At 54.2% G+C, this 21,636-nt stretch overlaps 1 protein-coding gene across 1 annotated transcript in view; it reads left to right on the top strand.

Annotated features, from left to right (window-relative positions):
- The window catches only part of Ush1c (USH1 protein network component harmonin), a 43,507-nt gene extending 24,802 nt beyond the window's left edge, over window positions 1-18,705 (top strand). Inside the window, 13 exon segments of the mRNA XM_021640368.2 lie at window positions 2,912-3,064; window positions 4,199-4,315; window positions 4,772-5,254; window positions 8,240-8,359; window positions 9,638-9,688; window positions 12,195-12,236; window positions 12,662-12,715; window positions 12,976-13,075; window positions 15,587-15,696; window positions 16,876-16,931; window positions 17,243-17,348; window positions 18,304-18,342; window positions 18,344-18,705. Of these exon segments, the coding sequence (XP_021496043.1) occupies window positions 2,912-3,064; window positions 4,199-4,315; window positions 4,772-5,254; window positions 8,240-8,359; window positions 9,638-9,688; window positions 12,195-12,236; window positions 12,662-12,715; window positions 12,976-13,075; window positions 15,587-15,696; window positions 16,876-16,931; window positions 17,243-17,348; window positions 18,304-18,342; window positions 18,344-18,478 (1,566 nt within the window). The 3' untranslated portion in view covers window positions 18,479-18,705.
- Window positions 18,706-21,636: the final 2,931 nt, after the last annotated feature.

A 21,636-nucleotide genomic window follows, 5' to 3' on the forward strand; every position in this document is an offset into this window, starting at 1 on the left:
TTTTGACACTGTGACACACCGTTGTCATCTGTAAAACTCACATACAGCTGAGTTACAAAAGCCTTGCAAAATAATCTCGTATTGTTTTAGGCAAGGCTATGGTTTTGTATTGGGCTGTATTTGTAGCTGTCTTTGCTGCAGGATAAAGGCCGGACTCTGGGGCAGACTCTCTGAGTTAGACTGCTGATTCTTTCCATCACAGTCTCTATTAGAATTTGATCCTCCAAATTCTCTAAAGAGAACAGTGTATGCTGTACACACGTGTGTGGACGTGCTCAGACATACACACACACACACACATACATTATTACATACATGAATGCACATACTGAGTGCATAGATATATGCACATACCACACACACAGACTTCACTGGAAAAATAATAAGTGCAAACAGATAAATCATGTGTTCTTCAGACAGGAATAGCAGTGGAAATGGAAGTGAGCTGGAATGTCCTGCACACACAAGTCGCCATCCCTGGATGCTGCCCTCGGGGAAGGGGTCGGGCTAGATTCCCCATCACCGACTGTCGTTGTGCTAGATTCAGCTGATATTTTGGTTTCTGTTTTCATTTCCCAAAAGAACAGCTGTTGGTCAATAGAATCTCTTCTCTCAGCCTGGATGGAAACAGATATTTGCCATAAATGTAACTGATGATTAAAGGGCCAACATGAGCACCTCCCTCACACCAGCTCTGAAAACCCGTCATCACTTTGTCCAGAGCCACTGGGGATGGTTTGTTTCTCGTAGCTGGAGCGAAGGAATGGGGGGGGGAGAGTGATGTCCACAGCCATAAGCATCAGGAGGCAAAATCTCCTTATCTGAAAGGAGAGATTTCATGTCTCTTATTTATACCCTGACAAGTCCTCTCAGTTCAAGACTGCCAGTTCATGTGGCCCCAGGCTCTGCGTGGCCTGGAGGAGTCATGGCTCAGTCCAGGACCCTTCACAAGAACTGCTTGAGTGACCTGAGACGGCTCAGTAGCTAAAGCATTTGCCTCTCAAGTGCAAGGACCTGAGTTCAGATCCCAGAATCCACATAAAAACTTGGGCAAAATGCACCTGTGATCTCAGAGATGACTGAGGTAAGGGCAGAGACAGGCAGGGCCCTGGAGACACACAGGCCTTTGTGGTAAAGTTCCAATCCAGGGAGAGAGCCTGGCTCAGACAAAAGGTGGAAGGCTCCCAGGGCTTACTGCCTAAGGCTGTCCTCGCCCTCCACATAATATGTGCTGCAGCAATATGAGTGCACCATGCCCACCTCACACACATGTGCACAGGCACACGCGCACACACACACACACACACACACACATGCACACATACATGCACACACACACACACACACACACACACACGAACTGCTTCAGTAGGTCATGCATGGCCTAATGTGCTGGAGCTCCCAGCCTGGCACGGAAGGCAGATTTGTGGGCAGCTAAGTTATCTGTACAAGGGGTGCAGGCGCTCACGGGCGTGCTCCGTGGAAGCTTGCTCATCTGCATCTGTCAGCAGGGAATCTTCCTGGGGATGAGACAGGAGTGATCTGTGTCACTGCCCATCTCACGAGCCTGCTCTGGCTGTGAAATCTTGACATTGCTGTAGGTTTTGTTCTGTTTTCTAATCAATAGACTGGCCGTTCCTATCATGGTAGCCTCTGAGGACATCATGGCCTTATTCTAATTGGCTGCCACTAAGCAGACTGTCTCTGGCTCCTTTGAGGATGGCTGTCTAAACCTACATATGATGCGGAGGTTCACCTCTGAGCTGAGCCAGGGGCCTGGTGAGCAGGGCTGGCCTTGAGCTGAGCAGAATTGAAGCAGGGAGCAGCATCTCCTGGCGATGTTGAGGACCACTCTGGAGGTGGGTCCCAGAGGCAAGCATTTCCAAAGCGTGTTAGACATTCTTGGAGATAGGATTGTCTTTAGCTGGGGCAAGATGAACCCATCGAGGCCTGTAGAAAACCACTACCCTCAGCTGATGTGAGAGGACACTGTTGAGAAGTTCAGCTCCTCACTCCAAGCCTCCATCTCTGAGATCACGAAGAGCAGAAAAGCAGGAAGCCTTGTTGGAGAGTTATTCTGGAAGTTAGTTGCCCCAAGGGCTGGCTCTGTGTTCCTGCTGTGTTCCTTCGTACCCTGATTATCTGAGCACTGTGGGAAACTGGGACCTGGAAGATTCAGGTCTGAGCCTGGCTTCATCACTTCCTGGATGCCTGTCTTTGTGTGAGGGACTCACCTCTCTGAGCTGTGGCTTCCTCCTGACCTTGCACCTCCTAGCCCTGGAGTTTTCAGATAGTCCTCACGGAAAGATACAGTTTAGAGGGAACACTGGCTCCAGTCTCTCTAGGTGACAGGTCAGGACAGAATACCCCATGTCTAGACCATGACAGCTGACTTCTGTACATCAGGCTGACTAGCTCTCTCTGATTTTCTAGATTCTCCCAGGATGCATCTCCGGCATCTGACCAGGAGCCAGCTTTCTCCTTTGATACCAGGGAAGGCAGGCACCCAGGTCCTAGGAGGGAAGTGTGATGCCTTTTCCTAGGCAGCACTTTGAGAGTTTTGAAGCCCTTTCATAGAGGGTATTTCACGAGCACTCACTGGAAGCATGTGGGCAGCTGTTTCCCACACTTTAGAGATGTGGTGGGTCCAGGCTGAGAAAGGGTTCTAGTGGGTGAGGCGGTAAGCTGGCTGAGGAGGGAGATGTCTCCCCTCTACAGTGGGCAGCCATGGCCACCTGACCGCAGCCTGAAGCTGGATGTCCAGTATGACAGGACAGAGAGGGGAGTGGGGCTCACTGAGGCAGGCTTTGTATTGTCTTGTCTGAGAACTGGATGCCCTGTTTGCTGTCCTGTGCTAGTGCCAATGCCACTTTTTCACCCTTACCGCACGCACAATGCTCCCTCTGCCCAGAAAGGAAAAGAGAAGAAGAAAGCTAAGTACGACAGCTTGCAGGACCTGAGGAAGAACAAGAAGGAGCTGGAGTTTGAGCAAAAGCTGTACAAAGAGAAGGAAGAGATGCTAGAGAAGGAGAAGCAGCTGAAGATCAACCGCCTGGCCCAGGAGGTGTGTGCACAGTCCTGGGCCATCCTAGTGCCCACCGTACTGCCAAGGGCCCATTCTCCACAGACAGAGAATAAACACAGCCTCCCTCCCACCTACGCAGGGTCATCTGAGGTCAACTCTAGGTTAGGAGCATGTTGAGACTAAGACTAGCCTCCTGGTTTAGAGACAGGGTCTGAGGCTAGCCTCCCTGCTCAGACTAGGTCTCAGGCTAGTCCCTGATACATGATTCTGCCTCCTTTACTCTGCCCCACCACGGTGTGATTCTTGGCACTTTAGGTTTGACAGTGGAGCTGGTCTTCTGGCTCACAGTCTATCTGAGGTCAACCCCTCTGCCTCTCATGAATGCCTGGCTACCCTTGCACTCGCCTGTCTGATTCAGTCTGCTCTCACCAAGCTGGCTTGGCTCTCCATGTTTGGGTCCAACTTTTTAGTGTAGATGTCAAGTCTGAAACCTCCTCCAGGAAATTGTGTGTAGAGTCTGAGGCTTGTCCCGTCACCACAGTGTGTCTGAGGCTAGACCTCTATGACCTGGGAATGTATCTAAGGCTAACCGTGCGAATAGTGCTCTCACAGTAGTTTCTGTGTGCTGAGTGAGTTGGTTGGCCTGAAATTCCTGGCTGCAGGCAGTGTTCTTTCTGCTTCTCTTTAATGCTCCCATGAATCACAATGCCAAGCTGATTAGATTATAAAACCAGAGAAGTCCTGGGAAATGCGAAGTGTATTAGGTCTGGCATTAGGAATAGATTAGCTTCAAAATGAAGAATAAGATTGGACTTGGATTTCTAAGGACAGAGCAGCCTTGATGGGAAACAAGAATAAGGTTAAATCCATAAAAGGAGGAAAGCTGCTACAAAAGAACCCCAAGAGCTTCAGGGTTCTGTGGATGCTGGGAGCCAGCATCATTAGGCAAGGCATGCAGGTTTTCTCAGCACCCGACTCCCCAGCCTCTGCTTCCTAACTTCTGTTCTCAGGTCCAGGTGGAAGAAGCCTGATGCTTTTTCTTTATGCTGACATGCGAACCAGTACGGGGGGGGGGGGGGGGGGGGGGGTTAGAGCAGGGCCTCTGTGTGTTACTGTCCACATCACTCAGTGTACGCTTTGTCCTCTCCTGTTGACATGGATCCTGGGTCCCAGGTGTCTGAGACTGAGCGGGAAGACCTTGAGGAGTCAGAAAAGACTCAGTATTGGGTGGAGAGGCTCTGTCAGACGCGCCTTCAGCAGATCTCCTCTGCCGAGAATGAGATTGCTGAGGTAACAGAAATGTCTTTTCACATGAATTCTCCCGGCACCTTCAGAACCCTGGGGACAGGGGGAGGCACGATGGCCATTAGTGATCATCACTGGCCACACTGATAGATGTTTCACTGTCTACGACTCATCACCTCCCTGGAGGGACGTGAGTCTGTATTTATGAATTTATCCTCTGAGGGACCACAAGTCCCTTCTGTCCTCCACTGGGCTTTGTCCCTGCTGTCCTTACTGAGGGTTGCCTCTAGAGGGTAAACTGTCTGATCATGCCCAGATGGCAGAGCTTGGACTTCTGTTTGGCTTCCTCTCTCCCAGCCCTACTTGGCTCTGCTGGGCAGCTGGGTGGCAGCGCCCGCGGTTCTGGTTTGAGTGACAGGGCTCCACAGCAAAGGAAAGAGAGCAGAGCATTGCTGTTGATGTGCTGTGGGATGAACACTGACAGAACTTCTTCACCCCCAGATGACTACAGGGCCCCCACCTCCCCCACCTTCTGTGTCTCCTCTGGCCCCACCCCTGAGGCGCTTCGCTGGTGGGCTCCACCTCCACACCACTGACCTGGACGACATCCCCCTGGACATGTTCTACTACCCCCCCAAGACCCCCTCGGCACTGCCTGTGATGCCCCACCCTCCGCCCGCCAGCCCACCCCCCAAAGTTCCCGCCCCTCCTGTGCTCCCTTCAGCAGGGCACACGAGCACCTCATCCTCACCTTGGGTGCAACGCACTCCACCCCCCATCCCCATTCCTCCGCCTCCATCCATTCCCACCCAAGACCTCACTCCCACCCGCCCACTGCCCGCAGCACTGGAAGAGGCCCTGGGCAACCACCCCTTCCGCATCGGAGACCCAGGTCATCCAGGAGATGACTGGGAGGCAAATACTCACAGTGGGAGGCCCACCAGTTCCCCCACCCCTGAGCGGAGCTTCCCCCCCACCCCAAAGGTACCGTCTGATTCTGCATGTTGTGCTTGCAAACAAAGTGGGGTATGGGTGCTGTTTCCCGTGCCCTCCGCGGCTGCAGTGAGCGGAGATGGAAGGAAACATCATCTCGCCCCGTCTCCCATGTGTGCTGTCCTGCCCTGCATGCGTGTGCTTTCTGCTGGTTTTGAAGCCCCGTGTTTGCACGGCGAATTGCTGTGACCACGAAATGAGCAGCAGTGTGTTGGGTCAGTGGTGTTGCCCTCTTAGGTAGCTCCTGAGATAGTGAGGGCTGGTGACCTGCAGCTCGGTACTTTTTGGTTGTGCAGATGAGTAGCCAGCTGGGTTTTCACAGTGACGGAGAAACCCTCCCATGTGGGCCGTGAGCCCCTGGTGTAACTGGAGAAGGGGGACGTGGGGAAAGCTGTCGGGTAGCTAGCTCTGAAGATGAAGGGATAACAACCCAGGACAGGCCTACGACATTACAGCTCGTTTTCCCACAGCACCAGCCAGCAGCCGCACTGGCTTGGCGTGGAATACTCAGACACTTCTGGCCACTGCCCAAGAAAGAAACACTGAAGATGAGAGAGTTCTTAGAGATCCTCAAATTTACTATTAAAAGATGAGGAATGTTTTTCTTGGATGTTGAGAGACTGAGCGGCTGTGCTTTGACAAAGACATATTTCCCATTGATTGATCTTTATCCAAAGACGGCTTTGGAAGAGCCAGTCCCTGAGGGCCGTGTGAGACTTTGATCCTGGTAGCCAGTGGCCAGGCTGGAGATTCAGCAGAGGAGGCTCCTGTCCGCTGGGGCAGCATGCCACTCAAGTTCCTGAAGGGAAAGAGGGTTCAGTAGGTCAGTCAGGAGAGTCAAGGGCAGTGCCAGGAGCCTGATGCTAACTGGCTGACAGTCCCGGCAGGAGGATCACGGGGCAGGGAGGATCACAAGGGAGTGGAATCCTGTGGACCTCTAGTGAGGGACTTGATTTCTGAAGCTGAGATAGGGAGAGAGAGGTCTCCTTACTCCTGGAACATCTCCCTGGAGCCCAAGCAGACATCAGGTTTAGGAGACTGTGTTGGCCTGGCGCAGAAGGCCCTGTGCTGCTCTGTAAGTGAAGAGAAGGTAGGCAGTCAAGCAGACATCAGGTTTAGGAGACTGTGTTGGCTTGGTGCAGAAGGCCCTGTGCTGCTCTGTAAGTGAAGAGAAGGTACGCAGTAGCTTCTCAACATTTCTGATTCTGAGATCAGACAACACGTTCAGACTTTGCACTTCTTGGTGGACGGAGCCAAGCTGACAAAGCTTCCACGAGACTGTGCACCTGGACCCTCCAGAGGTTAGCATTTCTCTTCAGAAAGTGACTACAGAAACAGCTCTTCTCTGAGCTAGCACAGTTAGCCCCAGCTGCCTTGTCAGGCCTTAGAGCTAAGCCTTTCGGGGTTCACTACAGAGCGGGCAGAGGCAGGTCGTCAGAGCAGCGAGGAACATAATGATGGCACCAGAAATGGTAATGGGTTGTCCCTTGAAGTCTGGAGTCTTGCTCTGCGTTCCCTGGGGAAATGGCTTTGGCACCTATTACTCCGTGTATGTGAGCATGGAGGTCTGTAAAATAGGAAAGCAAACAGCACCTGCTAGAGCCGTGTGCGTGCTCGGAAGGCACTGTACCACGTGCTCCGTCTCCACCCTGAAGGAATGCACTCTGAGTTAATACTTAAAAGGGTGGCATGGGCACGTCAGTGCTCAGCAGGCAGCGATGGTGGCCATTAAGAGTCCCTAGTCCAAGAAAATTAGAATGAAGTAAATTAGAACAAAATCGTGAATGGGAGATCACTTCAGCAAACACCGAGTCAAGGCGCAAAACTGGCTCCGCTCTCTCTAACTCTCCAAGGAACTAAGAAAGCCCCACTGTTCACTGCCGACCAGAGCAAAGGGAAGGTTAAAGTCCCCACAGAAAGCACCTTAAAGGACTGGGCCACCATGAGCGTCTCACAGAAAACCTGGGGCTGTTCTTGTCTGGAGGCCTTCATCCCATCCGTCCTGCCCGTGTACCGCTGGCAAGTTTTCAGTGCATTCAGCCGGGAGCGTAGGTAACGTCTACACAGTCACCCGTGCCTCAGCAGGCCTCAGGTGGTAGAAAGAGGTGCTGGGTGTGCCCGGCACGGCAGCGCCTGCCCGAGGAAGGTCATGTCTGCCCAGGTGCTGCCGGCCATGCCCGCCACACTGTTGAGTTATTTGTTTATTCAGTCAACACATATTTGTTGTTTATTAAATTAGCTGCTACCATAAGCCAGAGACTCTGTTGGGCACTGGGTATGTGAGGATGGTGAGGAGAGAGGTGAAGAAGGCAGTAATTTCCAGGCTACACTCTGGGCTGGCAGAGAAGAGGTGCAACGACTTCCGGGCTGAAGCTGGGCAGTGTGAGGAGTCTGAGGACAGTGGGAAAACAAGAAAGGATGGTAGAGAATCCCACTGGGGATTTTAGAAGTCAGGCCATGAAGTGCTGACATTATCTCAGGACCCGTCACAGGGCTGGGGGTTTGGGGCAAGGCTGTGCCTTGATGAGAGATGTTTTACCAGGTTAGAGCAATGCAGACAAGTGCTGTCAGTTCCTGAATGGCCCTGTCCTGATGGGTCCTCACCCCAGGGTTTGTGGATACTGTGCCCAGACACTGGGAACCACAGATACCTCGTGTGACACTATGTGGACTTGAATTGCAGCCAGAAGAAATAGCTCTTTAAGGACGGGGACACTGGGTGACCCATGCGAGAGAACCTTGAAAGTGTGCGCTCTGACTTGACCCAAGGGGCTTGTTCCCTAGAGCCACTCGGCCACGCTGAGGCAGTGGAGTTCTGTCTGTGTGGCCAGTCTACCCCAGACCTCTGCTGGGGAAGCTGAATGGGGCTGGCTCTTGTGCATGGGAGTGATTTGCATGTCTGTAGGAGTGTCTTGGCTGTCTCCGACCAAACCCTCCTGGACTTCACACTGGTCTCTCTTAAACTAACCCCTGTAGACATTTTGCCCAAGCCCACAGCCTCCACGGGGCCCTGGCGTGTCCACCATCTCCAAACCTGTCATGGTCCATCAGGAACCCAACTTCATCTACAGGCCAGCTGTGAAATCTGAGGTCCTGGTAAGACCCCTGGGAGCAGTGAACCAGGGTTCTCCTGCCTGGGCTCTGACATCTCTGGAAGGGAAGTGAGGTGTGGCAGTCAGATCAGGTGTCATCTTGGCACCTCCTTATTGGGCCAAAAGATGAATCCACGTGGTTTGCAGTAGGTGTGGACCTGTCCCGTAAGATTCTTGTTCTTTGATTGACCACACAGCCTGAAGCTCCATGTTGAGTGTGGGGCTGAGCTGTCAAGTGTTCACTGTGTGAGTGTGAGGACTTGAGCTCACCCCCAGGGTTCACATTTTTAAAAAGGTTGGGCATGATGACGTCATTTGTGTACAGAGGAGACAGACACAGGCAGGTCCTTGGGGCTCACTGGCTGGTCAGCCTACCCTACTGTGACAGGTCACTGAGAGACCCTGTCTCAAAGGACAGGGTGGCTGGCATTGAGGATGACACCTGAGGTGGCCTTTGGCCCCCATCTACACGCACACACGTGCACATTTGCACACGCGCACACACACACACACACACACACACACGTGAATACAAATCAGAGTTAATACTTGAGACTTCGGGGTTGGGGGAGCTGCCATGTATTAGGCTCTGTGTGGCCTCAGAAGCACCCTGGCAGACAGAACTCACAGCTGAGGAAGCTGAGGCGTGAGGGGTTGATGATCCTTGGCGCATCCTGGATGCTTAACCCAAGTCTCTGGAACCCCAAGCCATGCTCTTGCCCTTACTGCCATGCCTAAGAGATCGTGGTGGCCCTGACTGCATGCCAAGACCTACATGGCAAGGCCTGGAGCATCTCCACCGGGAAAATAGACAAGGATTTGCTCCCCCTTGCTTCTCAGCCCTCAGTAGGACCAGGTCTGGGGGAATAGAAAGGTCTGCTCACCCCAGTTCCCACAGCTAAGGGAGCCGGGGCTCACAGGCACCCCACAGGGCTCCAACCTCTGACTGGCCTCCCACAGCTATGGCAGAACTTTCCTTCCATTCAGGGTAACCCTACACAAATGTCAGGGCGGGTCACTCCAGCTCTTATTTTGAGCTTTAGCACAAAGGGTAAAGGTCATGCCCTGAGTCAGCCTGCTGAGTCCGCTGGTGCTCTCTGGTTCACGATGGGTGGTGTCTGTTGAGCTTCACAGTGACTGCTGCGTGGGAGGCCTCCAGGGTCCCTAACATCAGTCTGTGTGGGGAGGGATAGGCCCCAGGCTGGCAGCCCCAGAGCCCGGCACCAGGGGGCAGACGACACCCGTTTTTAACGTGGTGGGGACTGTTTTTCGTTCCTGACAGCCTCAGGAGATGCTGAAGAGAATGGTGGTGTATCAGACAACGTTCAGACAAGTAAAGTGACGCCCGTGGTAGCTGCGTGCCCGTGGCCCTGTGTGTCTGACCCTCCTCCACCCGTCTCACTCCCGACTCCTCCTTCTCCACTCTAGTTCCTGGCAGTTTCAAGGCAGCTCCAAGTGCCATCTCCCGGGAAGCCTCAGGCCAGCACTGTCTCGCCCCAACACAGGGGGACGCACGCACGGCTTTTAGAGTTTAAGCACTGAGAAAGATTCCCCATCCCTGCCCTCTGGTGGTCCAAAGAGGAAGTAGGGCAGAGGGAACCCTGGAGGCCAAGATCAGCCCTGGCTCCGTCCTAGGAGAGAAGGAAGGGATGGGGCAGGGGAGCTGGCTGCCACCTTGCTTCTCTGGTCTGTGCTTGCTCCAAGCTGATCACAGCTTTCCTTGGTCTCAGGACATGGAGGCAGCTTGGCTCCTCCACTTGTCTGAGTCTCACTGGGACTTGGAAGTCCCTGCTGGCATCTGAGTTAGGTCAGACAGGTAGCCATCTAGCTACCCTACATCCTGGGGTTTGCATCCAGAGCCAACTACTGGATAGACAGTTTCACCACCAATGAAAGAGACCCCCAGATCAAAGGCAACCTGGCCACAGTCTCCCCAGTTCTCCACTCACAAGCTGACTTGATAGGCAGAGAATAGAAGTATTTGGGGTAGGAGGTACAGGCAGAGGGCCTGTAAAAGAGGCTGATGGCCCAGGACTGGGGATGGGCAGAGGACAGCCAATCCTTAGAAGGTGTGTGTGCCAAGCCCACTTTTAGATTCATCAAGGGTCTTAACTTCACAGCAACCAGGGATGGGGGACACAGGGAGCCATGGAGGGTCCCTACTGGTGTCAGACCCTGGATTTAGATCCAGGACATTGGTTCTTCTGTCTGTCATAAGCATGATGGCCACCTGCCTCTCAAAGCATTGCCCTTGCCCAGTAGACACTGAAAGGCCCATAGCCGGAGACACAAACAACCCTCAAGAGGAAGAAGACAATGGCTCAGGGTGATAAGGCTTCAAGCTTAGTGTTAAGCCCTTGGCCTCCTCCTCTGACTCTTGTGACTTTAAGCATTAATGTCACCTTTCTGGCCTCAGTTTCCCCATTTGCTGAACAGAGGGCGTGGCTCTCTTAAGGGAGACCAGCAGTAATGTTTTATAAGTCTCAGAATTTGCATAAGACCTGCCACCCAGCCATCCCTGAGAACAGTGCTCAGGGTCCCACCACGGGATGTGTGGCCAGCATGGCCCAGCATTTCAAAAGGAACAGCCAGGGATAGAACAGCCTCTCTTGGTGACAAGGACACGGGTCCCAGATTCTGCCTAGTAACCTCCCTGGTGCTCAGATATGCTGTGTCCCTGTTCTATGCGCTGTCTGATGTGTGCGAACAGATCTGGATGTGGTCCCTGACCTTGGCCACACAGATCCAAGGCCTCACGGGGGTTCAGCCTAGAAGATAAAAGGCTATGGGGAAAGGGTGCAGGCAGATATCAAGGGCCCGTGTGCTGAAGGTGGGCCCTCATCTTGTGCCCGAGTTTCATGGCTGCAGTCTGGGCAGGGGCAGGATCTCTGGCCTACTCACAGTGCTGATTTCAGGCCTCAGGAGACACTTGGTGTGACCTAGGGAGCTGTGTGGCCATCTCTCCTCTGGGGGCTGGCTGTGGTTTTGTCCTAACTCAGGAATAGCCTGGCTTCTGAGGCCCGTGGGTGCCCTAGCTCAGCCGTGTGTGTGTGTGTGTGTGTGTGTGTGTGTGTGTGTGTGTGTGTGTGTGTGTGTGTGACTCCTAGGCCATTCGCCCTGGCTTTGCCTGCTTATCCTCACCATGTTATTTCCAAGTCCTGGCTGTCTTAGCACAGCAACCCCACCATGCCAGGGCCCCAGGGTTTGTGCCCTTTCCTTGGGGAGGGGGGGGGTTCTTACTTCCTAGATCAGCAAAGGAGAGCCAGGCACTTGCCCCCTAACGTCAGCACCACCTCCCTTCCTTTGCTATGGAGAGCCGTCTGCCTTCCTCTGTCACTTTGTGGCCGTGTTCTCCAGCACAGGCGGCTCCTGGACAGAGCCGCTCCCCTCTGTGAGGGCAGAGCACCGAGCAGAGAAGCATGGCTTCTCCCTTATGGCTTGGTCACAGCCTCCAGTGGGGACCTAAAAGGCCAGCTTGGGCCAGACAGGCCAGCAGAACGAGACTTCCTCTGAGACGAGGACCAACTGCATAGGCACCCAGATCCCAGTGGTATCTCCGAAGCCACAGATGGCCACCCACTGAACAGAGCAGAGACAGGCCAGGCTCCTCCAAGTGCTTCCTGCAGCTTCCTGCCTGCCCCCTCCCCGCTCCGTTACTTCAGCTGCTGTGGCTGCCAACCTCCTCCCCCCACCCCCGGCCTGAGCACAACTGTCCCAGTCCCCTGCTCACCTCTGACCTCTGGGGATTTGGCTCATTTGCCTCTTCCTTGCCTGTCTGAGTTTGTGGCATGCCTCCGTGGCCTCTTTGCTCTATCCTAAAGCCCTGCCTTTGCTTCCAGGATTTCCGAAAATATGAAGAAGGCTTTGACCCCTACTCCATGGTAAGTGGGAACACTGTATCTCAGGGGGGAGCAGTCCCCAAAGGAGGAAGAATGGGAGGTTTATTCTGAACCTGTGGCTCGCAGAGAGCCCAGCAATGTCCCAAGATGTTCTTTCCTGCAAAGGCTCCATTTAGATGGCCTTAATGACTGACAGCCATGGCATGTGTACTGTATGCGTGTGTATACATGTGCACTGCATGTGTCTGCTGTATGTGCGAGTGTGTGTCCCATGTATGCGTGTGCACAAGCTTCCTGCCAGGCCCCAGCCATGTGTTCACATGCTTTCTGCACCCAGTAACCCTGTAACAGTGGGGCTGGCTGGGCCTCATGGCTCTGTTGGGGGGGGGTGTCCATTGTCGAGGCCAGGGCCACTCCCACCCTCCCGCAAGCTCGCAGCGGCCCCCACCCTGCTTTTCTGTTTCTAGTTCTCGCCAGAGCAGATCGCAGGGAAAGATATCCGGCTTCTGCGCATCAAGAAGGTACCTGGTCGCGGGGCAGAGGCTGGTCACCGTCCTTATCTGCCCTTTGGTGACCTGAAAGCTTCCTGCTCCTCTCCCCATCTCCCCCCGCCACCGGGGTTGCTGCTCCTTGTGTTTGGGGGGGGTGCACACTCAACCCAGACCTGTTTTCTCCCGTGACTCTCCCTGGCCTCTGCACTGGATGACCGCTCTGTGAGACTCCCTGATGCCCACGGGCTGCTGTCTGTGTGGTCACCTAAGCTCTGCTTTCCTCCACCCAGGAGGGGTCTTTAGACTTGGCCTTGGAGGGTGGAGTGGACTCCCCTGTGGGGAAGGTGGTCGTCTCTGCCGTTTATGAAGGGGGAGCCGCTGCTCGGCATGGTGAGTACGGACCGGCTCTGCCCATTTGGGAGATAGTGTGACGACTGCACCACACGCACCAGGAGAGCAGGCAGCCACTGCCTTAAATGGCCTCCCAGTTGTTCAAGAATGTCGGGTGCATCCAGCAAACCATATAGCTAGTCTAAGACATTGTCTGGGCCTGGGCCATGGTGCCAGGACCTGAGGTGGCATGGCCAGATGCCACCCTGCCCCCTAGGGACCCCTAGGCCAGTGGCAGAAATGGGCTCAGAGCCTTAAAGTAGGATCATCAGCCAAGGATCGGAGGGAATGATGGCGGGAGGAAAGCCATGAGAACCAGGGGTGTGGGATGCAGTGAAGCCTACAAAGATGGCTGGTGAAGAGAAGGAAGCCTTCCAGGGAGAAAGGGGGAGGTGCCACCATAGAGCAGGTGGTCTGTGGAATGAGTCCCATATCAGGCCTTAGACTACGGGCCTGGCCACGGCCCTGGCCACGGCCTGGGACTGAGGAGTTCATGGTATTCACCCATGGAATCCGTTCATAACCCCACTCACAGCTTAGGAACAGATGAGGTGAGGTCAAGCCATGTCTTCAAGGATCTCCAGCCAATGAAAGATGCCAGGCAGGACTTGAATCCAGGCAAAGTGGCCATGTGGTTTAGTGCCCAGTATAGGTAGCACCCCCAGGTGCTTCCCCAGCCTGGCCCCTCCCACAGCGCCACAGACCTCCCACCCCTATGCCATACACATTGCCCTCCCTGTGCCTTCCTTCCCTTTCGGGAAACACCCAGTGCTGGGGCTGGGGGTGTGGCTCAGCTTTAGAGCGATTGCCTAGCATGCATGAAGCCCTGAGTTCCACCCCAGCACTGTATAAACCAGTATTGGTGGCAAATGCCTGTAATCCCAGCACTTGGGAGCCGGGAGCATGAAGATTAGAAATTCAAGACAACTTGGTGAGTTTGAGGCAAGCCTGGGCTACATAAGACCCTGTTGTTGTTTAAAAAACAAAACAGAAATCGCCATTTACTGTCTCAGGCCCCAGGCTGCCTCTTGCTTCACACTATGAACTCACTCACCTGTCAGCCTTTGAAACCCTGTGCCTCCAACTCCATTCTTTATTGATGCTTCTGCCACACAGACAGGGCTCCTGTGCCCCAGGGGCACTTTGTAGAGCCCAGGTCCCCTTCAGTCCTAGGCTAGAGCAGAAAATCCGAGGATCAGATCCCTTCAGACTGCAGCAAAGCCCGCCTGTAGGCAGAGAGGGCTAGGACAGGCGCTGGAGACAGGAGTCTGAATGAAAGGCAGCTGGGCTTCAGCAGTCACTGAGCTGGGCAGTGCACCCGCTGCCCTGGGCGCTGTCCAGCCCTGCCAACCTTGGCCTCAGAGAGCCCCCAGACAGTCCCACTCAGATCCTTGATCTCAGTCCCTCAGAGGCTCTGCTCAGACTGGCCTCTTGTAACTTCCTGTTACTGGACATTCCTATCCCCATTTCTGTGCAATCTGAAGGATGGTTTGCTGCCTGGCCACCTTTGTCTGTCAGGGAAGGACCTGTGCTGCTCCCTGGGTCCCCTCGTGGCCTCACTGAGGGTCACTTATCCTCAGTCCCTCTGCACAGAAAAATCTGCTGCATGAGGTTTGTTCTCATGCTGGTTTAGACATCTCAGGACATTCCCAGGAACACGAGTTCCAAACTATGGCTGCCACCTTGCTAACACACACCGCACACCTGTGACCTTTGCACTTGCAAGGCTTCCAAGTGATTGATTTCCATGAGACAAAGTGTTAGTGTTCTGTGCACACCAAAGCCAGAATTCTTTGCAGAGAGGAGGTTTGATGGCCGAGAGGTGTGAGAGACTTACATAAGCTGTGTGCTTACAGAGCCTCGGTGCGTATCAGCACAGCCGGGGCTCTCAAGGGTCGTGCAGTGACTAGCTTGTTCAGTCTCCACTTCACACCTGCCTAGAACCACTAGATCCCAGGACCGCTTATCCAGCAGCGTAGCTCAGCGCTTTTCTTTTTTAAAAACCATCCTGCTGTTGAGTCCCTATTTTGTGTTAAGTGCTACGAGAAGTGCTGGGTGAGCCAGGAAGACGGTCCTGCCTTTGAGGCGCTGGGCGTGTACCGGGAGCAGTCACAGCACATATGTGACTCGCTGTGGTCACTCTGAAAAGTGCTGAGCATGCTGGGAGGGAATTAAAGGGACTTGTTTCTAATGGCGCTAGCATGGCCAACATTGGAGGGGTGTCATGGCCTTGATGGTTCAGGCTCTTTGAATTGCACCCGAAATGTAGGTCCATCCTGCTGCGGTGTGCAGTTCCGGGGTGCCAAGGACTCCTCTGTGGTCTCCTGGCTCTGCAGAGCCTATGGCGAGCCTGTGAGCTGGACCTTTGAGGAGCTGAGCCTGGTTTTGCCCTTCAGGAGCTTTCAGGCCCAGGGTGGAGCCTCTTCCCTGTCCCACAGCGGTGAGCCGCACTAACCCTGAATCAGGCACACATAACAAGTAGTCAGGTGACCTGTCTGCTTCTTCCCGAAGGCGGTGTTGTGAAGGGGGACGAGATCATGGCCATCAATGGCAAGATTGTGACAGACTACACCCTGGCTGAGGCAGAGGCTGCGCTGCAGAAGGCCTGGAATCAGGGCGGGGTGAGAGCCAGCCCCTCCCCTCCCCCCTCACCACCTGCCTGAGACCAGACTTCGAAGCCTGGCCTTACAATGGCAATGGCCCAGGCCAGGGCTGGTACCCAAGGTCCAGAGAGTGGAGTGGACCTGGAAGACTGAGAATTGCCACTTCGTGGTCTTGAGTCCCAATGACCAGTGCACAAACACAGAGTCCAGAAGACTGGGTGTGGCTGAAAAGAACTCCAGGGTCTTCTCTAAGTGTGTGCTAAGTAGGGATCAAGAGAGTGTCGGTGGGCCTGCTGGGGTGAACAGGCTAGAGGGCAGATGCCAGGGTCTGGTAGTCTGCTCCGTGCCAAGCAGGTACCCCACACGGATGAGGCCTACACATGAGGTCTCTCAGGGTGTGCAGTCTGAGGGGGCCCTCTTCAGACTACAGTGCAAATGGTACCACTCAGGTTGTGCAGTGCACACCTGTGCCACTGTGTGCAGACAGCTGAGCCTGAGGTATTAAGTTCAGTGCCGAGGAAGCTGACCAGATGGGCCTGGGACCCACATGAAAGGATGTGGAGACGAGAAGACCAACGGGTAACACGCTGATGACTTTGGTGATCTGAATGGCTGTGTTAGGACAGAGGGAGCCGTTGTGTTCCGTGCTCCCAGAGCAAAGGGAGGGAGGCCACAGGGTGGGGGAGAGTTCAGCACAGGGTCGGGAAGGGGGGAGCAGTGCTCTTTTAGGTCTTGCCAGTGAACACACCCGAGGCCAGGGTGGACAGTGTTGGGCAAGCCAACAATGGCGATGATGCCATTGGGGGAACTGAGCACCAGGATCAGAGAGTGAGGCCTAAAGAACCCATGTTTGCTATGGCTCAGGGTCACGGGTACAGCTTGTCTGTGGCACCTTTCCTAGATGTGCCCAGACTATAAAGGGTCACCTCTATCAGTCCATATATGATTGATTCTGAAATGGCTGCCCAGCCCTGGTCCACAGATCTGCATTGGGAACTTAGTGCCACCTGAGAGTCTAGCAGCCCTGCTCTTGGGGAAGTGCTTTCCGAGAGTGTGAGGCCCCCAGAAGGGCACCCCAGCTCTCAACTGTGTCCTTGGCTGACCCTGAGCTACGAAGCCCAAGAGTGGACCAGAACACCAGGCAGGTCCATAACTCACCCCTCCGTGTGCCTGCGGTCACACGGTTTCTCCCCACAGGACTGGATAGACCTTGTGGTTGCCGTTTGTCCCCCCAAGGAATACGATGATGAGCTGTAAGTATGCGCAAGGTACCCTGCCCCTGCACCCCGTGTTCTCCCAGGGTCCTGCCACCTTCCTCCAACCTCCCCCAGTGAAAGCGATGCCCTGGCATGCATCTGCGGGCAGTCATGGGGCCTGGAACACCCTGAGCTAACTCCAGAGCAGAGTCAAGGGCCTTGGCAGTGTTAGCTCATGGTTGCTGGCCCATCCCCATCCGCCCAGCCTAGTCTCCATCCTACATGACCTGAGGGTTCTAGAGTGCCTACTAGGGCCTCCCCCAACAGTAATCGAGCCCCTTGCCTCCTGCTCCACCCTGCTTTCGTAGCTCTTCTCTTCCCTCTGCAGCCGAAAGTCCCCAGCCGGTCCGAGAGCAGCTTGACGCCCATGAGCCCGTGTGTAGACACGGGTTCACCCTGCAGCTGGAGCCCACGGTGACTAGGCAGGCAGCCGCAGGGCCCTGTCTGCCCATGCCGCGTGCCATGTGCTGCCCACAATCCTGGCAGGTTCTTTGGACTGGTATCTGAAGGGAGATAGAGGCAGCCTACAGGAATGTCTGCCCTGGGGCTTCTGTCAATGGCAGGGATGCCCAGCTGGGAACCCTGGCTGAGGACCTGGGGTCTGATGCCCACAGCCCTCGGGACCTGCTTTGGGTCACACTCGGAACCTAGTTGGAGCAGGGCAGCACTGAGCACAACAGTGCCTCCCGCTGCTGGACTAGGCTGAAGAACACTGAAGCCGCTGAATCTCCACACGGGGCCGGTTTCCCGTGAGAGCCCCCGCAGGAGCCCCACGCCCTGCTCGGTCAGGCAGAGCCACGACATTCGAGCTCTTTAAGCTGGTCCAAAGAACCAGGGTTGGTGGATTCCATTATGTGCCCTGTTGTGCCCCAAGCCTTGCTCAGCCCATGCTGTCCTTGGTCTCCTTCCCTCCGTGATCTGGGCCCTCTCTGTTGAGCCAGGGAGCCAAGCTTTGGAGTGTCCCCATCCGTGTCCTGTACTTGCTGCCGGTGACCCTGGAGTGTCATGGCCTGAAACCCACAGGCAGGGCAGCTCCAAACATGGTTGCTTCTGTCAAAAATTTCCCAAAACATCGCTCATGCTCATGCTTCATGTACTAAGACAGTGGACCTAGCCCACCATGTCCTCTATGGCTGTTTTGTCACTTGCTCTTCGTGACAAGCCATTCCTGTCCTTCCTGATGCTCCCATCCCCCTCACCTTCTGCTTCCTCCCTGGCTCCTGTGTGCTGTGGCTGGTGTGTTGCTCAGGGCCGAACTGAGAGGGCCCCTGAAAGCTGGAAGGGCCGTGTGCTGCTACGGTGGGGCCGGCCGTCACCTGAGAGTCATTTACAAGGCCTGTCTACCCCATCTGGTTCCTCTTCCCCACAGGACCTTCTTTTAAAGTCCAGAGACAGAAGCCAACCAGACTCCATCCTGGAGGCTGGCAAACTCTGCACCCAGCCCCGGCACGCAGCCTGAGAGACGCCCGTCACCAGGTGTAGAACGAGTCCCTGGAAACTGCCCCACAAGAAGCACAAACCCCGGTGGCCTGGCCCACCTCTGACGTCGCCAAGAGGTGGAACAAGGGGCAGCTGCTGTTCTGGAGGTGGCCTGTGGGATTCTTGCTCCCACTTCTAGCTCTACTGAGAAGGCCCCTCCCAGCCTAAGTACCCCTTCCTTCACTCTAAGGACACCTAGCTCCTGCATCTCTCCTGTCCTCTCTCCTGCTGTAATCACCACTGAAAATCTGACTGTGGGCTCCCTAATAAACAAGATTGACTCCTTTTCCAACTTATAAGGGTGAATTGCATGGACAGCAGACTCAAAGCTGTTGAATGAAAAATGGGAAGGTCCCACAGCTATGATCTAGGCATAGCATGCAGAAGTGACTGGTGGCCAGGGCTGGCTCAGAGCTAAGGAGGAGGTAGCAGGACCCAAGCTGGGCTTCTTGATGTCCCTGCCATAGAGGTGGGAAAAGGGAACCTCAAGGTATCTCGGAGGTTTCCAGGGTTGGGTGATGAGAACAGAGATCCACCCATGCACAGAGTGTAACCCAGCAGAACCTCGGGAAAGAGGGGAGAAGGTGCCAGTAGGGACAAGATAGGGACTCATGGATAGTCCCTGGAGAGAGTCAATCCCAATTCAATCCCATATTGAATCCCAAACATGGGACAGTAACCAGGTAAGAACTGGAAAGATCCAGACAGCTTTTGCAAAGTAGGGCTTAGGGCAGGCCCTGGGGGACAGCTGAAGGCAGAATGCACAGCGGGGCTGGACCAGGCAGTGGCCGGTCCTGCTGGGGCTGGAAGTTCACAGCCGGCTTTAGCAGAGTCGAGATCTGCTGGCTACACACAGTCCCCATCTTAAGAGGGTTCCGTTTACGTGATTCCGCTTTACCATGGTGCAAAAGCTCTGCTCCTGCCACAGAAACCAGACTTCAGTCTCAGGCTCTTCCCTGGGCAGAGGAGTATGTGGTATGACAGCTCTGGTAGTGTTGCCAAGGGAAGAAAGCCGTAGCTCTGAGGCAGCGGGAGACCAGGGAGGAGGAGGCAGATGTTAAGGACAGAAAGTGCGTTTTGTTCAGTATTTTCCACTTACCCTTTGGCTCAGGAGGGTCTCTATAAGGCCTGCAGGCTCTGCTTGGTGCTAATCTAATGTGGGGAAACTAACCGTGGAGCCTGTGGGGAAGGTCTAGGTCTATGAGGGTTTACGGGTTGGAATATGAAATGTCTCCCACAGACTCCGGTGTTTGAACTCTTGGTTCCCCCAGCCGGTGGCACTGTTTTGGAAGGCTGTGGACTCTGGGAAGTGTGGCCTCTTGGAGGAAGTAGTTTGCTGGGGGTGGGCCTTGGGGCTTTGTAAGCTCTAGTTTCACTTCCTGTCTGCACACTAATTCCTGACGGCAGAGGCTGCTGTGGCTCCTGGCACCGCGCTCCCTCCCCATCAGGATGGGTTATATCCCATCTAAAGCTGGGCCCCCAAAGCAACCAACTCTTCCTACTTTAGTTGCCGCTGTCAGGTTTTTGTTTTTGTTTTTGTTTTTGTTTTTATTTAGTTATTTATTTTTGTCCCAGCTATGTGAGAAGTCAGTGACAAAGGAGTGTTTCCCTAAACCGGAGTATTTGACACCAGTCTCTTCCTCTCTTTTTCACTTCTGGCTCCTCTGTAACGGGTTCCCACCATAGCCTTCCTCACTGCAGTCTGGAAAGCAGCTGATCATAGACCAAAACCTCCAACACTGAGAGCCCAGACAAATCGTTCCTCCTTTTAAATTGACTTTTTGGTGATAGTGTACAGTTACAGATACTCTGTTACAGTAACAGAACGCTAACATAGGTGTCGCAGGGGTCGTGAGCTGCAGTACGGCTTGTAACTGGTTGAGATGCTTCCGGGATTCGTGCACCCAGCACTGTGCTGGGATCCAAACCTGGAGTCAGTCACTGTGTCCCTGCAAAGGACCGCAGGAGGGAAGCAGCGCTGTTATCTTCGGTAGGAAACTGAGGCACCAAGTCTGAGCCTTCACGGGGAGTCGGTGGTAAGCTAGGATGTAGAGCCAGACGCCGCAGCACCAAGAGCGCTTCAAGCACGTGAGAAGGAACCGGCTGCATGCAGAATTAGATTATGGGAGCATCAGGGCAATCATTCCCCCTGCTTCTATTTCTCTTGTGTCATCTGTCTTCCCACTGCAGAGCGAGTGAGCTAAAACTGCAGCCAGGTCATGTCTGCACCATTTGAAACTCCTCAAGGTCTCTCTCCTGCCCCAAGGACAGAGCCCAAACTCCTAGCTGGTTCTCAAAGTCCTATATCCCTGGTCCCTGCCCACTTCTCCAGCCCTGTCTCCTTGGCTCTGGCCACACTGGACTCTCCTTGTGCTCTCTTCATTATATTGCCTTCAAACCCAAACAGACTTTCTGTTCACCCTTCCAGGCACAGACTGTCGATGAAAGGAAGCCTGGGGATTGGGCGTGGTTGAAAGTTGAGCCAGCTGTTACTCTGACCCTTAGGGCTGGAACTGACAGAAATGCAACTCCAGAGGACAGTTTAAGTAGTGAAAAAAATCCAGGGGTGTTTGAGGAGGTTTTGCTGAGCTAGATGCTCAAGCAAAGGCATTGGGATTCTGTTTTGGATTCCTGTAGCAGCCAAAGTTCTCCCAAGGAACACACACACATGAGTGAAATACACACGTTACAATAATATACTTATATGTATGGGGAACTTTTAAATGCTTTTTGTGTTGCTTTTTAATTGTTTAATGTTTTACGGTTATGGGAGTTTTGCCTGAGTGTCTGTATACCACATGCATGCAGGACCTACGGAGGCCAAAAGAGGGCGTCAGATCCCCTGGAACTGGAGTTATAGATGGTTGTAAGCCTCTATGTGGGTTCTGGGGGCATCACACCTAGGTCTTCTGTAAGAGCAGCCTGTGCTCTTGACGGCCAAGCCCTCTCAACAGCCCCTGCTCTGTTGACCTTAAGGAATAAGCCCACACAGTGTGGCCTCAAACAAACTCAAGGTCTCTGAGGAAGGCCAGCATGATGGGGGTCACAGTCAGCGCAAGTGTAGACTGCTCATCAGCAGGATGCCCTCTTCCTTGGAAAATTGGCATTTTTAAGTGTGTGTGGTCAGGGGTGGGAGGCATACACATGTGTATGCAGGGGCACACATGGCCTTTTACATAGGTGCTGGGAGTTTGAACTTGGGTCACTGAGATCAGTTTTTTTG

Source organism: Meriones unguiculatus, chromosome 1 (assembly GCF_030254825.1).
Source record: "Meriones unguiculatus strain TT.TT164.6M chromosome 1, Bangor_MerUng_6.1, whole genome shotgun sequence".
Lineage (NCBI taxonomy): Eukaryota > Metazoa > Chordata > Mammalia > Rodentia > Muridae > Meriones > Meriones unguiculatus.